General features: G+C 37.9%; 1 protein-coding gene across 3 annotated transcripts in view; it reads left to right on the top strand.

The window, feature by feature from the left end:
• Positions 1–15,666, top strand: part of ADSS1 (adenylosuccinate synthase 1) — a 30,599-nt gene extending 14,933 nt beyond the window's left edge. For 2 of the 3 annotated variants that reach the window (XM_027716416.2, XM_039378965.1), the window contains exons 2-13: positions 884–986; positions 2,386–2,448; positions 3,199–3,249; positions 3,587–3,653; positions 4,052–4,159; positions 4,512–4,593; positions 5,498–5,624; positions 6,570–6,724; positions 7,843–7,967; positions 9,700–9,797; positions 10,942–11,091; positions 12,493–15,666. In XM_027716416.2, coding sequence (XP_027572217.1) covers positions 884–986; positions 2,386–2,448; positions 3,199–3,249; positions 3,587–3,653; positions 4,052–4,159; positions 4,512–4,593; positions 5,498–5,624; positions 6,570–6,724; positions 7,843–7,967; positions 9,700–9,797; positions 10,942–11,091; positions 12,493–12,545 — 1,182 coding nt within the window. In that variant the 3' untranslated portion in view covers positions 12,546–15,666. Of the gene's footprint in view, positions 1–573; positions 668–883; positions 987–2,385; positions 2,449–3,198; positions 3,250–3,586; positions 3,654–4,051; positions 4,160–4,511; positions 4,594–5,497; positions 5,625–6,569; positions 6,725–7,842; positions 7,968–9,699; positions 9,798–10,941; positions 11,092–12,492 lie in introns of those variants that run through there. The other variant, XM_039378966.1, reaches the window with a different exon arrangement.
• Positions 15,667–17,408: the final 1,742 nt, after the last annotated feature.

Below are 17,408 nucleotides of genomic sequence, written 5' to 3' on the forward strand. Positions count from 1 at the left end.
TTGGTCACCTTCCTAGTTCCTTCCTGGTTACAAGCTGGTTTCCAGGAAGGCCTAGACTGAAACCATCACAGTGTGTTGTTGCATCACTCTCTTTTAAAACTTTAAAACTGTTTGTGAAAAAGCAGTTTATTGAGGAAAATAACCTATTCTAAGTCCTGGTAGATAGTCATGTAAGTCATGGATTATAGCAGACTCTATAAAGTGGTGGTGGCGACAACTGGGAAGATCATCCCTTGACCATTTCTTGGGGTGGTCCTGTGCAGAGCCAGGAGTTGGACCTTGATGATCCTCGTGGGTCCCTTCCAACTAGGGATATTCTATGACTGACAAGGACGTTCAGTGAAGCTGCCAAGACTACACATGCTCCTGCTTTTACAAAGACCTTCTGTCTTGAACACGAAGAGAAACAGTAGCTGTTTCTAGGTGGGCAGCAGGAAGAGCTTCCATTCAAGAGGAAATACTGGGCATTGTAGGCTTAAACCCAAGGAAATGACCATGTAGAGAAGATGCCTAAAAAGGATGGGCTTGTGCAGGCATGTCATAGACAAGACTCCAGGGGTGGTAATTAATTCCAATTTTGTTCCCAGAAAGCTTCAGTTCTCTTCTAGCTTCTGTCACCACTCCTGGGTTTACTCCTGCTCTGCCCCAGCCCTGCCTTGACTCCATGGTATTGTTCTGCTTCATAATTCTACACAGTCTTGCTGAAATCCTTCAGCCTCCTCATTGTCCTATCTGAGACCTTTTCACAAGAAACTGTAAGGTGGAGAAAGCAGTGACCAAAGATATGTTAAAATAAAAAAAGATGGTCTTGTCAGATCATCTGTTGAGAGTTTCAGGTGATGATACAAGGCAGTTAATCTTCAGGTGTTTCTTTCTGTTGCAGGGTGGGAACAACGCAGGCCATACTGTCGTCGTTGATGGGAAAGAATATGATTTTCACCTATTTCCTAGTGGCATCATTAATCCAAAGGCAATTTCTTTTATTGGTAAGACAATTATGCGATTTATTATCTAAAATAACATTGTATAGTGGATAGCTGCAACTGTATGTTTTAGTAACAAGTAAAGAAAATCATATAAGTGACAGTCAGATTTGCTTCAGCTGTATGACTTCTATTCCACTGCTGCTTTATCATGAAGAATTACTCTACTTTCAGTGTCAGTTTAGTTTCTGCTGTTAGAAAGCTGAGAGCAAGAACACCCTCTTCCTATCATTTTACTCCTTCTTATACTTTATGGTGCAAGTTTGGATTCCACTTGTACACTCCTTTTATACTGTCAGAAATCTGTGTGCTATTCTTTGAGGACAAAAACCCCAGGACTTAGGCTAAATAAATAATATAATTTATCTCTGACATCTCTTTACTGACTTTTCAGAAGCAGGCCCCAAGATACCAGACTCTGCTTGTCATCCAGTCTCCTTTTTGTTCACAGTACCAGCTGTTTAGGGTGATGTTGTATTTTGTTATAAAGATATTTGGTGCAGATGGCATCATAAAAAGGTTTGCGTTGTCTACTGGACATTAAACTCATATTCAAATGATAGGCAAATTTAAGGCCCAAACTTATGATTCTTTCTGACAGAAATTATGTACAGTCTGTGCAAGAAATGAGTCTAATTTTAGTGAGTCATGGACTTTCAGTTTTTTTCCATTTGATAATTTCCAAATAAATGATCAAAATATATTAAACATATTTTTCCTCTCAGCTAAATATGCTGTGTTATCTTGCTTTCTGTTTTACTCCCTTGTCAATTAGTAATGACTATTACTTAAGTTTTGCTAAATTTAGGCTGAGACAGGCTCTTGCATGTATTTCTGACGTTCCCAAGGAGGCAGCAGCTGTTTCCAGCCCACTGCATCACTAATCCTCCACATCTCGCCAGCACTGCCCTGTATTGCTTGTGGATTCTATGTTGTACTCAAAAGCAGGGGTGAAGCATTGCTAATGCATTACAGCACAAGTTCGAGCTGAGTTTAAAACAAATACCTGAGTATTGAAGAAAATTTACGTGTTTTCACGCAGGGTTGTCAGTGTGGTAAGGCCACGGACTTCTTTGAGCTTCTCCCTGTGAACAATTGAGGCTGAAGTCGTGGGGCAAAGTCCACCACAAACAAAGACAAGAATCTGCTTACCTCAGCTGGCTGTGCAGCAGCCTGGCGTTCACGCCTGAAACAAGCCCGCTCTGGTTTTCCTGATTTTAGCAGGCTAGTAGCTGCTTACCCAGAATCAGGATTTATCCAAAAAGTTCTCAAGATCACTTTGTGAGAAATTTAGTTTTACTTTTTAAATAAAACTTCAGACAGCAAGTGTTTACAATGCCTTACTTCCTAAGAGTGAGTATTTTATTCCTCGCTTTAAAATAAATCATTTATGTTCCCAAAGGTAATGGAGTGGTTATACATTTACCAGGCCTGTTTGAAGAAGCTGAAAAGAATGAAAAGAAAGGTTTGTATCAAGTAATTTTTAACCTACCTTTATATTGGCAGCCAGGTTGAGGGTTTTTGTAAGCTGTTGTTTCTGGCCGTAAGTACTTGGTGCAATAACAGTCGGGATTTTAAAAACAGTATTTAAAATGTTTAATTGTGTTGTAGTCTTCAGACATATTTTCAAAATCAATCTTTTCATGTGTTTTGGGGAGTTTTATGGCATTTGAAACCACACTAGATGGAAAATAAATCCTAAAGTGTGTGGTAAGCTCCCTTTGACCTCAAACTGAGATGATTTAACCCAGAGTTTCTGTGCCCAAATATAAACTCAGTTGATTCTGCTTTGAGTGAGGCTTTGGACCCTATGACCTTCCAAGGTCCCTTACTACCTAGATTGTTTTATGTTTCTATATAGAAATCCTCTATTTTCTGAGGCACAAAAGGAGTTTAAATGATGTATGGTATAGTGAGTTAAACAAGATTTCCTTGAAGTAAGAATTCTGTGTAAGCCACAGCATTATGGCATTAAGAAGTGACTATCTTTTTCCAGGCCAAAATGAGAAAGCTGATAATTTAAAAATGAGAAAAGTTTGTTAACAGAAACATTGCTGTATTTGATGTTTGCTTATGGTTTATAGATTTTATCTGGAGTCTTCTTAACAAGAAGCTATATAAATTTGAAGAAAAGCATAGAAAAACTGAAAGTCAGTGTCAAAGTTTGACCAATCAGCACAGCTGAAATCCTACCTTTCTTTATATCTTCTGACAGGTTTAAAAGATTGGGAGAAAAGACTGATTATATCAGATAGAGCACATATAGGTAAGTGACGATTGAAGGGGGAAAAAAACCTTGCACATGATTGCTTAGCTCACGATGCTAAAGTATTATCCTGCAGAGCAGTGATGTATTTTATATATTTATATTCTTTATATGTTGTGTGTCTGAAGGATAATAATGGAATTTGTAGCCACTGAAGAGTGATGTTTTACATGTTTTCACAACCTTTAAGGAATACTCGCTCTGTTTTCTCTTGAGGAGGCCTGTGCACTGTCAGTGACAGTAAAGGCACTTTGTCTTGAAATTATGGATGTCCGTGATGTAAAGAATGTTTTTCTCCTTTGGTCTTCCACTAAATCCATTTGATTTTCCATTGCAGTGTTTGACTTTCACCAGGCAGTAGATGGGCTCCAGGAAGTGCAGCGTCAAGCACAAGAAGGCAAAAAGTAAATATTTTCAACTCCCTAGTTTCATTAATAGTTACGCAAATTTGAAAAAAATGGTGTAATTTTGGAAAACAGAAGTGCAGTGCATCTCTAAAGAGTCTTGTTGATATTACTAATTCTGTGACTCAGTTCTGCTTCTACTTATGTTAGTGAACAAACTAACAAACTGTCAGCCCGACTCAAGGCTTCACTGCGTACCACAAATATTAGCAATATTTATGCAAAGCCTGAAAGTTGGTATATATTTGTTATTATAGAACTTTAATATCTTTTTATGTCTCAGACCTCCTGCCCAATATGTGATATAGTGAAGAGCTTTAACAAAATTACTTGGCATAAAGTGTATTTTTGCATATATTTATACATGTTGGGGTGGGGTGGGTGTTATTTTCACTTAGTATTGGCACAACGAAGAAGGGGATTGGACCAACATATTCTTCCAAAGCTGCACGAACAGGCCTTCGGATTTGTGACCTCCTTTCTGACTTTGATGAATTTTCTTCAAGGTAAAACTATTTTCGTTTCTAAATATTATGTTAAAGAGTGATATATTTTGGCTGACAGATTTGCTTTTGAGGGGATGTTTTTAAATATATGTCTGAATTTTGTATATAAATTGTCTAGAAGGAGAAGAAAACTGGAAAGAATGTGTGTGTATTTTGTGTACTTCACAGATTTTCTCATAATTTAAAATGTAATTTTGTACATTGGGAAGTGCACTGGTTGAGGTATCAAGGTCCTGGTATTTTCTCCCTGTAGCTCTCAGTATATGCTGCAAATAATATAAACTGATCTCTTGCCAAAGGTTCTGTGAACAGTGACTATGTTCCTCAGAGATACAATTTCAATATTTTTCAGATTTAAAAATCTGGCACAGCAATACAAGTCAATGTTTCCCACGTTGGAAATTGATACAGAAGGACAACTGAAAAAGCTAAAGGTAAGGATTTAACAGTTGTAATATTTATTTTCATTTAAAAAGTAAAACCAAAGTGTACTAGAACTACCACTGATAAAACTAATTAACTAATTTATATGAAAAATGCATGCGTTCATTGTTATAAAAACTTTAATAAGCAGTAAGTATGCTTTGTAATAGAATGTTTTCTCTTATTGTAGGCATTAATTTAAACTTTGTGGATGATTTAATTCTCCTGTAATATTTTACTTTTTTGCGTTGTTTAAAATGACTTGTATTAAAGTAGTCAAGAGAATGCAGGGTGAGAATTTCAGTTAGTGTTCTCCAGTCTTTCTGATGGACTTCCATGAAGAAATGTTTGTGGAAACCTTTTTCAGGATCCTGGTATTACAAGAAAATTGTCTTTTTATAAATAGGTTTAGAAGAGACACTGATAAAACAGCTTCTTTCATGAATATGTGAGAAAAGAGGATGGTAAAAATATCTCTTACCTTTCCCAAGTTTTATCTCACACTTGTTCAGAGCTGACACCCTAAAGATATTTTTTAATATTCAAAAGGAGTGATCTTTTTTTTCTTCTGGTGCTTGCACTATTTCTAAGTCCCATTCTCAGTGTGTCTAGGCTATCAACACACTATCTAGAGACTACGGCAACAAAATTTGCTAAGTATACCACACCTCTGTGAACAGAAATTATACAGAAATTATGGCATTCTAATGCCATAATAGGTCATCTTTTCTTATGTGGTTCAATAGATTGATTTGTTTTCAAATTATAAACCAGTGGTTGTATTTTTCAGGAAAACACAGTTATTGAGGCTGGAAGCTTAGAATTATCTGCATGTTTTGTCCTTCAAACGTGAACAGAGTATTCCCTGCTTCCAGCCACTATCTGGGCAAGCTGACATTTGTACTCAATTTGCAGGGATATGCTGAAAAAATAAGACCCATGGTTCGAGATGGTGTGTATTTTATGTATGAAGCTCTTCATGGCTCTCCAAAGAAGATCCTTGTTGAAGGAGCCAATGCAGCATTACTTGATATTGACTTTGGTAAGTCATATTCTAAACTCAGTTTAACTCCTAAGAGATCGGTTTTATTTTGATTAGTTTTATTTTGATTTCAGTTTATATTGACTTGGCAAACAGCAGGAAAATAGGGAAACAAAATAGTCTTTCCTTAATAGGAACAGATCTTCCAGAAGGTAAAGCACAAATAAGACAGGAATTGTATCATTAACAGGATTAAATACTTAGGGTTTAAAAAATTGATTTTTAGAGAAGTTTATTCCAGTGGAGTTGAAATTTCATTCCAGACATTATTGTCTTTATTACTTTTAAATATGAGTGTATGCATTTCCAGACAATCCAGGCACTCATTGCAGTGCTGCTGAGATAATTCCTCTGCAGTGGAGGGAGGATTAAACTCATGCAGTAACCTGTAAGTCTTGCTGCTTCAGTTTGTCTCTGCTCTGCTTTCTTACCAAAAGTCTAATTAAACAACCTAGTTCTCAATGAAAATGAAATGAAGAATTGAGAGATTCTCCAATCAGGAGTCACGGTGTAGAGATTATGAGTAACCTCTTAAGACTTAGACAATTTGTGGCAGATACTCAGAGCCACTTGTGTAGAGCATTTGGAATGTCGGACCGTGACCTTTACACCAGGCTCTCTATGGATGTAGTGGAAATACTTTCTGTGATACACAAGACATTGAAAAAAAGCTTTACACAGCAGCAGCATCTTATAATAGATCCCATGCCTAATGGATGTAGTATTAAGATGCTTTTTAGCTTCTCCCTTGTGGGCCATTCTCAGTGAAAGTTACAAACAATAAATGACATGTAGCAAGAAGAATTTCCCCGCTCTTTGGCTGCTGTTTCAGTTTAGCTTTAAAGCCAAACATAGAGGTGAAAATCTCCTTTGAAGTGATAAAGGAAAAACAGTCTTTGTTTCTTACCATTGCTGAAACAGGGTTGTGCTGCTGTGTTTTGACAGGCACGTATCCCTTCGTGACCTCGTCGAACTGCACCGTGGGCGGTGTGTGCACCGGGCTTGGTGTCCCTCCCCAGCACGTGGGTGATGTGTATGGAGTGGTGAAGGCCTACACCACTCGGGTGGGAATTGGAGCCTTCCCCACCGAGCAGATTAATGTAGGTTTAACGTTACAAAATGTGATGTATACAGTTGCCAATGGAATGGGGTAAGGGTATACCAGGAATAAATAAGCACTGTAATAATAATGCCGAGCAATGGCGCTCGTGAAGAGGAGAATTACATTACAGACTTAAGGTATTTTTCATCAGTGTGATGATGTTATATTGCAGGGACCATGCTTCTGTTGTAGTGAATTATGTGAAAACAGATTTCATCATCTTATATAAGATCTTTAGGTGTATTTCAGTGGTGAGAGTTTGTTGTAGACTGGAACTGTCAGCACGTCAAAGGAGAGCGTAAATTACAAGATAAAACTTCTGAGCTTAATAGCCTGTGTTCTGTGTGATTTATAGAATAAATGTGGCATGTGCATCAGCCAGTCATGCACAAATTGATCAATAAAAAGAAGGGGAGAGATTTTGATTACTTTAAACTGTCTACTGTATTTTCATTAGCAAGAAACTAGAAGCTTAGGTATTGTTTATGAGCTATGCACATGGCAATCTCTAGGTCAGTGTTCCGAATCCAATTTAAGGATTTAGTCACTAAAATCCTTTCTCTAATAACTCAAATGGGTTAGTGGTATCCTTTAAGCTTATGGATCATGAACATGAAGTTTCTTCCTTCTTCATTGTTAGCCCATTATAGACACTGCCAGTCCAAAAGGAACAGTTTCATACTGTGGTAGAACCAGGGATCACTTGACATGGACATGGAGTCTGACCTAGATATTGTACAAGCATTGGTCTTGTCCCAAGCATTTACAGTCTTGTCTGTAAAAACAATAGATGCCAAAAGACCAGATGAAGCAAACACAATTTTAAAGATGGCTGAATTGCCAAGGAAATCTTCCTTTTAGATGAAGAAGGAAGAAAAGTGTCTCCTTGGAACATGAAATAGTCATATTAAATAAGTGGTTTGGAATGCTAATGATTGCAATACAAAAATCCTGTTCATGAGGGACTTTGTTCTCTGCCTTAGTCCCATCCTAGTAAAACTTAACTTTTTTTCATTTTTGCTTAAAAAAAAAAGCCTTGAAATTGAACATATTCTTCTTGCTGTTCATGCAGTTTTTCAGTGAGATACCATCAGCATTCTTTCTGTCTTATTTTAGGAAATTGGAGATCTTTTACAGTCCCGTGGCCACGAGTGGGGAGTAACTACAGGCAGAAAGAGACGCTGTGGCTGGTTAGATCTTGTCATTTTGAAATATGCTCATATGATCAACGGATTCACTGCGTAAGCATCAAAGATTTTGCGCTACATTTGGAAGTGATAATTTTGTGCTTCGCAGAATAAATATGTAGGTAACATTAATATAAGTCCAGTAAAGTGTTACATTTTAAGCAATACATTAATTCACAGTGGGCAACTGAGAATTGTCTTAATGCTAATAATAATCTAATTCCTTTTTTTTTTTTTTAATTAAGCAACTTTACGACATCATAGCAGTGATTTTTTTGGTATATGTTTTCACTTTGCTTACCTCAGATGGCCAGTGTAGATTGGATCAATGTATCAGTTTTCTAACAGTTTGCTCTAGTGTTCTTGATCCAGTGCTTTCATACTGTCTTGTGCTGGGTTTGAGCTTTGGTTGCCTCTAGTGGATCCTACTTGTAGGACCAATTCTGCATCATTTGGAACCACTGCCTCTATAAGTGAAATAAATGGGATGACCCCAAGTATATAGTGGCTGGCACAGTTTTCATTCCAAGTTCATTTATTTACAAAGGCACAGTCAAATGTTGTATTATAAATTCTGTTTTTAATGGGCTGACATTTTTTTTCTTTGGGATGAAGTGACTTACTTGGTTGATAAAATATTTTATAATTCAAAACACATATAAAATTGGCATTTTACAGGAAAAGTGGCTGTTTAAAGGAGCTGTTCATGACCATAATGCCCTCAAGCTAGCTTATGTCTAGTGCTAAAATACTAGTAGCTATCACAAGGCGTTAATTTGTAACTAACTACCAATCTGTATCTTCAGAAAAAGTTGCAAAAGTTTCGTAACAGTTCTGTTCATATGAGGTGTAGACTTACTGATGCATTCAGGCAAACTTGTTCATATATGCAAACACATGACTCTGGGAATTTTAATGTATTATAAACTGAGACTTAATTTAATATTGTTTATGCTACTACTGATATTACAAAGGAACAATGGTCTTGTTCATTAATTTATCAGAAGGACTTTTAGGTTTTGGTTTGTTTTTTTTTTACTTGGATTTATATTTTGCTTTAACTTAGACATCTCTAGTTTATGTGGAAATAGCTTTAAGAAGTCATTAAGTTGCCTTTTATTTCAGTTCTATACAATTACTGTCCTCTTATCAATAAAACTGCATCATCTCTGGTAGCTGTGACAGTGAAAAAACATGAGCAGATAAAAACATTTGAAAAGTTGAAGAACTATCTTCTTGAGGTTCCATTTTTGTGTACCAGTTGGTTCATTCACAAGATGAAAAAGGTTCATTAAACTGACAGCACATCCCAGGCACTGAAAGTCAGGCTGGGATCCTTCCTACTGAACTGCAGATGTGGTTTTAGTAACCAGACCATGCTTGCTCTGTTATAAAAATGTAACTTAGTAAATAAATCTGTCATAGAGTTGTTGTGAATCAGTAGGAGTACTGAAAAGTCACTGTCAATAATGTCAAATGTTGTACCCCCCCCCCAAACCAGGCCCCTCAAGTGCCACTTCACCTAGTGTGCATTTTCATGCACTGAGCTGAACACTGTGCACCTGTGTGAGCAGCCAAGAATTGGGAAATGTGTTGTAGTAACTCAGTCATGTATTCATTCCAGAGGCATGAATTGAATTAACAGTCTTCATAGTTTAATGCATTTATGTATTTCTGCTGGCTGGGCTGCCTGAGCTGGACTTTGGAAAGGGAAAAAAGAAAAGGTGGAAAGTATTGAAGAGGAGATCATTATATGTGTAATTTTAACTGATGTTTTTCTGTGCAGTTTGGCATTAACAAAACTGGATATTCTCGATGTCCTTGATGAAATTAAAATTGGTGTTGCCTACAAATTGGGTGGAAAAAGAATTCCATATTTTCCAGGTAAGCTGTTAAACATCTATGTTCATTTTTATCTTTTCTGCCAGTTAAGTCACACCTCTTGGGAAAGACTGTTGGCTTTTTAAAATCAGGCTTGATTTCTTGTTTGCTGGACCTTCTGTAGCAATTTGTGGAGCTGCAGTATCTGTGTAAAGGCAGCTGTACCAGTACACTGACTTTTTAATTTACCTTGAGTCTGTGTACAATGGCAAGATCTTCAGAGGAAATAAAGTCTTGTGTTAGGGCTTCTATGTCTTGTCCCATTAGATTTTTTACTGGCAACACCAGGGATCTGAAAGTCAGCAAGACTCGAGTCAGTGACTCCGTATCATTGGCAATAGCCTTTAGTGAAGTAAAGTTATAATAAAAGCAGTGCTTAAGCTGTGCAAATATGAGGTGGATACATTCAGAATAAAGCTGCTTCTGGAATTAACAGCAACAACACTGTGGTTAATAAAAGTATATATTGCCCCTCGATAATGATTCATGTGAAAACTTTTAAGATGTAATAATATGTAATTTTTTTTACATTAATTATGTTTTCAAGATCCCTGTGACAGTCTGTGCCAAGATGAGGGGCTGGTTCTGTTGAGATGGGGGATTCTGGAGGCACGGGGTGGGCTGGCAGCAGCCAGCTTTTCCACCACTGCTTGTACTTCCTTGGTGTGGACACAGTGAAAATTCCAGGGGGGAAAAGCTTGCAAACATCTGAGTTTTTCACAAGCCTGATTTAACCCTATTCCATAAAGATAAAGACCTTTGAGACAGTAGTGCCTTGTCTACTGTTTTATTATGTGCTAGTCTAAAACAAAAAGAGGAACTACTGTAAACCTCAAAAAATCTATTTCCTCAAAAATAAAACAGTAGTGTTTTTGTTGACTCTATGTTGACAGAATAGAGTGCATCCTACAGTTTTTAGAAGAGGAAGCTGGATTTCTGGATCTTAACTCAGACTTTTCTTCCTAAATGTTGTAAATAAATCTAAATTAAGAATGAGCGAATTAATGGAAAAACAGTAAAAATACTATTTCTTCATATATCAGATTTTAAATGTTGTCGAAAGACTTTTTTGGTCAAGAACCATAGATATGTTCTATTAAGGTGGAGCAGCTAAAATCAACTGTGACAAAAAATTGCTCTCCCACAGCTAATCAGGAGATACTACAGAAAGTGGAAGTAGAATATGAAACAATGCCTGGGTGGAAGACGGACACAACTGGAGCACGAAAATGGGAGGACCTCCCACCCAAGGCCCAGAATTACATCCGTTGTGTGGAAAACCATGTTGGCGTGCCAGGTAAACCTTTCTGCAGGTGTCCATATGAGGATGCCACAGGAGGCAGGCACAGCTCCATGGAAGCTCTCAGTATGTTAGTCAGAAGTCGCTCGGTTTGGGCAGGAGGCAACAGAAGAAGTACCAGTGGTTGGGCTGATGGTGGTAAAAGACAGCTTGCCAGGAAAGCAGCAAAGGGTGTTCAGCATGCAGGTCTGCAGTGCTGCAGAGAGCCCCAAGCTGCTGCTGGCAAGGATTTAACCGGGGAAAGATAAATGTGTGTTGTTCTTGGCAAACTGCCACCTTCTGTCAGTGAAAACTTTGGGGTCTGTGCACCATGCTTCAGTGTGTGTTTGGGCTAACATCCTCATCTCTTCCTTTCTCTCTGCATCCTGCACTGCATCCCTCTCTGAACAGAGAACTTTTTTTTCCATTCTTACTCATATAAGGAGAGGTATTGCATAACAGAGATGAGACTGTTTAGCCCGGTTCTACCACTTTGGAAAAATTGAAAATCTTAACACATCAATCTCCAAAGGTCAAGCCATCCAGTTTTCTTCTAGAGCTCTAGAGGTGCCAAGAGCTAGGTGTGGCATAAATGGTGGAGTTTGCAGGGGAATTTCCACAATAGCAAGCTTGGAAAGATGGTAGGTGTGCTTTTGTTTTCCATAAAGCACCTCAAAGGTCGCCTCAGAGCAGTATGGGCTGGTTAAAACTGTGGCGGTTCCAGTATTGTTCATGGATCAGGAAGCATCTGATAGCAGAGCTTGAAACTCAGTGAATGGCCTGTGTGTGGTCAAGGACACAGATGTGGGTGAAGGGATATGTAAATAAAGCTCCCCTTACTTTATTTCTCTGGTTCTCTCTGTGAAAGCAGGCTGCCTTGGTGAGTTTGATAAAAGAGACTTACCTACAGTCAATTCTTTAGTAACTATGGGCAATAAAACTGTAGTGGAACCGTTACAGTATGGAATTTACTGCTCACACTGGATAACGTTTATAACTGCGGCCTCATATTTATCAATATTATGGCACATGGGTATCACTATCTCCTGCTCCACATCACAAAAAACTTCAGAGTCTGGCAGAATTCTGGCTTCCTCTCTGTAGGGATGTAGCTAAACATCCTGTCACTCAAGACAAGGACAGTTAAACCTGCAACAAATGTGCCTGACCTTCTATTAGGCCCTCTACCTGCAATACTTTGTGTTTATGGTATAATTATTTCATGCTTTCAACCTTCAGTATACTGCACTTTCTAGTCTGGTAGTGCAGCTGGAGTAAAGGGATTTTTGACAACGAAACTTCCTTCCTAAATTTGTCCAGTTTGCAGTGAAGCATGATGAGAGGTGAAAATTATTCCAGTTCATTGACTGCAATATTTAGTCTTGGTAATTGTTCTAACAGATGTGTTTTCCTCCCTAGTTAAATGGGTTGGAGTTGGGAAATCAAGAGAGTCGATGATCCAGCTGTTCTAAACAAATGAAGAACTCCAGTGATGAGAAGCACAACGTGGCGTTCATCAGTCCCTTACTGCTTCCCTCTTTAAATGGAAATGCTATTTAAAACAAACATATTCTTCTAGGAATTGAATAGAAACACAACATATATTCTGTATTGTAACGTTTTATTTATCTTTAAGTTCTCGGTAAATTCAGTGTAAAATCTCCTTGTTGGCCATCTTTAAAAAAAGTCCAAAAAGTATTCCTAACAAAATAAGGAAAGGTTTTTTTAAATTTGATCCATGTTACTATTTGGAAGTACTTTACACCTATATAGAGTTACCTCTTGTTGAAACCAGTATTAAGCCTTTTCCAGTAGCTACTGGGTAACTTTAGAATTGTGAAACTTGGATTTGTTCTTCAACTTCAAATGTTAAAATGTCTGTATATCTGGGTTGGCAGTACTAAGATAGGTACCATGCACTGAAATTGGTTGAATTATAAAGATTTTCAGTTTCTAAAATACAGCAAAGTTAGGTAGGTATTTTTGACTGCACAAAGCAAAGCAAACACAATTATCTATAATTTTTATATAATTACTTTTAATGACCTATTGAAATGAATGGAAAGCAGCTAAAATATATTTCTTATAAAGCCTATTGTAGGAACTGAGATAACATCTGTAGCGGGGCCAAACTGGAGAAAGCTGACCTGTCTAATAATGCTTTGAACTATCCTGTGTACTAACAGCCTGGAGGCTGTCAGGTGTGCAGCCTTTATTTTAAGCAGTAGGGGAAAGGAGTGAGTGAAGGTGGAAGGAAGAGAGTCCTCAAGTTACAAAACACACAGGGAGAGTGGAGCTGAGACAGCACACTGCATTTTCTCCATGAACCTGAGACATTTCTTCCTGCTAGTGCTGTGACTGTAGTTTCCAAAGTTTTACTGTAGTACTCTGTTGAGGAACTTGTGACTTGCAGTTCTGTGAGGCACTCACTTCCACAGCTCCTGGGTTTCCAAGAATAAATCAAGGCATGACTCAATGATGACTGCTGCAGTATTTACACCCCTCACTCATTTTGACCTTCCTCAGCAAAATGTAATGACTATTTATAGAAAGGGATGACAAGTGACAGCCAGGGTTGGGACATGTAGAAACCATGGAGAGATCCCAGAATCTTCAAGAATACACTTGGATTTCTTTGTGGATCTTCTAATTTATAATGGTTATGCATCAAGAGCTCTCAAAAAACTCCTCTTGTAGAGGAAAAAGAATACACTAGAGATGGGGTTATTCCCTATCTGTGAAATTTTCCACATAAATGTTCCTTTTCTATTTATGCATCAGAGAGCTATGACAATATTTTTGTATCATTTCCAAGGGCTGTGGAAATGGCATCACAACCTCAGTAATGCCATTATGCAGTGTGTGAAAATATCCCTTTTCGGAGATGGTCACTCCAAGGGTGCAAACAATTACACTCTTGGCATTCCAGATGGGGGAAAAGGAAAACCTGTCCGGAGAATCTTGTGTCCTACTCATCCCCTGTGTCTTTTCTCACTCAGTGTTGAACAGCAGATAATGTTTAAAGCCATTTGTGTCAGGCAGGACTTAAAGAAGTACCAGTACAAAGCACTAAAGGTAGCTGTGTATGGTTGTATTGCTGCTTGTAAGGCAGAACTCTGACACCCTCCAGCTGCAGTGCAGTCTCTTCGTGCCCCAGTTCATCATGGACTCTGTCCCTTTTTCTCTAACAAAAAACAAACGAACAAAAAACCAAAACCAGAGCCCCAAACTGTGAATCTTTAATTCAGTGTCAACTTCCTTGGTCACCCTTGACAAATTGTTTGATCTCACTGCTGCTGTTTTTGCAATCTGTAAAAATGGCAATTAGAAAAACATCTTCACTGCCTTTTGGAGGTCCCTGGGTTGAGCCCTGCAGTTCTTCCTCTGAATTGATGAGGAAGCTCTCCCCATCATATTTATGGGTATTCTAATGGAAGAGCAATGAGATTTCTGACCTTATTTAATGTTTGCAAAGCACTTCTGAAAGGTGCTTGGTAAGTGCTAATTATTACAAGCACTGTGAAGTGTTCCTCATTTATATGAGGTAATTTAAGCATAAAGATGCTTGGAGGTATAGTAATTAAGTTTTGTTTTCACATGGCTTAACCTTGTGACATTTGCCTTCTGAATGATCTAGAGCCGTTCCTTTTCCTGGCCCCATCTTCATCAGTGCATTTGTGCTAGGAGGTTTCTGCTGTATTTAAGCTTTGGTTGATTTATAGGCAAAGTCCACAATGACTAAGAAGCCACTCCGTGTGCTGAATAACTGGATTAAATGATCAACTCTAAACTGAGTATTTGGCATATTGAAGATAATAGGTTTTATAGTTTAATTTTCACAGGATTACTTTCTCTTGTTCACCTAATCTTTTTATTTTCCATTTTCCATTAAGTATCTGTAAGATCCACATGGCCTGTCTTTGCTTCCAAGGATTCATCAAAAACCCAGTGAGGTTGTCAGTGGGCATGATGTAATAGCCAATTATCCCATGACTGTTACTGTAAAAGTAATATACATTTCATTTCATAGCATGGATATTTTAAATGAAAGTTCTACTCCTATTAAATTTCATGTGTTGTCATTGAGTTAAATGTGACTAAGTTCAGGCTTTTATCAAAAAGTTCTTTAGTCTACTGAGTGACACAATGCTTAATAAGAACATTTTAATGTAGATTTCCCTTCATTTTGGCTGTTTCCCATGTATATTGTTTTGTACTGTTTGGAATTTCATTTAATAACAGTCACTGTGTTGAATTTAACTACTTCTTTCTCCCCAGCCAAATGCAATAATAATGGCTAAAACTGGTTGATGCATCATCCTGTTCAGTATCTGGATGGAAGAATAAGGGTAAACATTTACCAAAATGCCATAATTTGTGATAAAGGTTATAGTTTTTTAAAAGTAGCAATTACTGTTTCACACCTGCACAGTAATGTGTTTGACATATTTTCTCACACTTACCCTTACAATATGGCCTTCTAGTCAGGTGTACACTTCCTAACACATGCAGGATAGGAATTTGAAGATTTTGTAAAGTTTTTAATTTGGCTATATATGGTCTTACAGTTCTGGCATAATGCACTTTATAAAAGGAAAGAAAATTAAGCATTTCCATAGTAAATGTGCAATCTATACTTACACTTTATGCAGATTTTTTTCTGATGATTTTTGATCCACACCTGTTTATTTTCTCCTTAAAAATGTATTAAAACAAATTTAAATTAACAGTGCTTGGTCTCTATTTCTCTTTTATTTTTTAACAAAATACTCTTCATACATAAACCTGGTTTAGTATTTCATAAATTTTAGAAAATAACTAGCAGCATTAGTGAATGAATGGATATTTTCTTTCAGTCTACAGATTTTCATCCTTTGGCCTTTTTTTACACGTTCTCTAAACTTTGTCACCCTTTCCCATTTACGAACTGAGCAGGGATCCACCTTTAACACTGAGATTCATGGTTATCTTCAGTTAGCTGGCCCGAGTGACCAATGGTTTTATGAAGAAAAAACACGTTTTCTAATTAATGCAAAAAATATTCTTGCTAGAACAGCTGGCTCAGAACAACTGATGTGAACTCCATGTAGCTTTTTATCAGCATCACTGTGATAGAAAAGAAAAGCAGATGCTGGCTTCAGACAAGTACTGTTAGGGCTTCCAGAAGCCTTTACAGAATCATTCTTTTTCTCATGTGTTTTAGAAGAAGCCAGAAACAGCAGGTAAGGGACTTGTCCCGTAAATGACAGCAGGTAAATACACAATTCAGGGCAATGCCTGAGAGCTGTGTGAGAATTGATCTGCTAATTAACTACGGTCTCTTCATTTCCTTTGCATCAGTTTGGTATGTATAATTGCACATAGAATGGTTTTTGGTGGCTGAAGCACCTGAAGCAGTTTCATCTAACTCCACATAGGGCTGGAACTGCCCAATGCAAAAAAAAACCACCATCACATCACTACCCAAAAAAAACCCAAACAAACAAAACAAACAAAAAAAAAGAATAAAATAAACAAAACCAACCAAAAAACTCTGGGGGAGTTTCTGTGCCAAAATTGCCCATTTGGAAAGTTCTTTGGTTTGTTACTGGTGTGTTTGTTGTCTGTCACCTGGAGAGCTGAGTCTGATGACTGGGAGGCAGGAAAAAATACAGACTTTCCTGCCCCTAACCTCTTCTAGTAATACTTTACATGGGGTCAAACTCTAGCCCACTCCTTATTCCTTGTGGAAATGGCCCAGCTTCCTGTGCAGCAACTTTTCATGTCCATCAGAGTGCTGGTTTCAAGTGCTGGATGTTTGCAAAAAGGATGAGCTGACATCACCCTTTTAAATGGGCATCAGGCAAGGAAGAAAATCCAGCTCCAATCGTCTTATCTTTAGCAGTCCCTGTTCATGGTACAGGCACTCCATCAGGGGTGTAACCTGTGCATTTGTTGGCTACAAATAAGTGAGTGTGTTAGTGCTTGTTTCATCTCTTTATTAGATCCATGTTGCCAGTGAAGAAGAGGATGCCTGAGGCATGGAGCCTGCTGGACTGCCACAGTGCTACATGGATTCATGGCATGTGACAAGTGGTACAGCACAGGCTGCTTCAGGGAGGTAGGAAGCTGGGTTCTTTGCTTCCTGAATCACTGATCCATCACAAACGAGCTTTGATATGAAAGTATTTTACCCTTGGATGGGGCTGGCTGCACCTTTGCATATTGGTCAAATCTAAAATGAGATATTATCTATGTAGACATCAGCCATAGAGTGAACCATTAAAGAAGCAAAGAAATCCCGCATAAGGACTTCAAGATTTTGCCATTTAATCTCCCATATACTTACAGGAAAT

Source organism: Pipra filicauda, unplaced genomic scaffold (assembly GCF_003945595.2).
Source record: "Pipra filicauda isolate LSUMZ 115617 unplaced genomic scaffold, ASM394559v2 scaffold151_size3305965_pilon, whole genome shotgun sequence".
Taxonomy (NCBI): Eukaryota; Metazoa; Chordata; class Aves; order Passeriformes; family Pipridae; genus Pipra; species Pipra filicauda.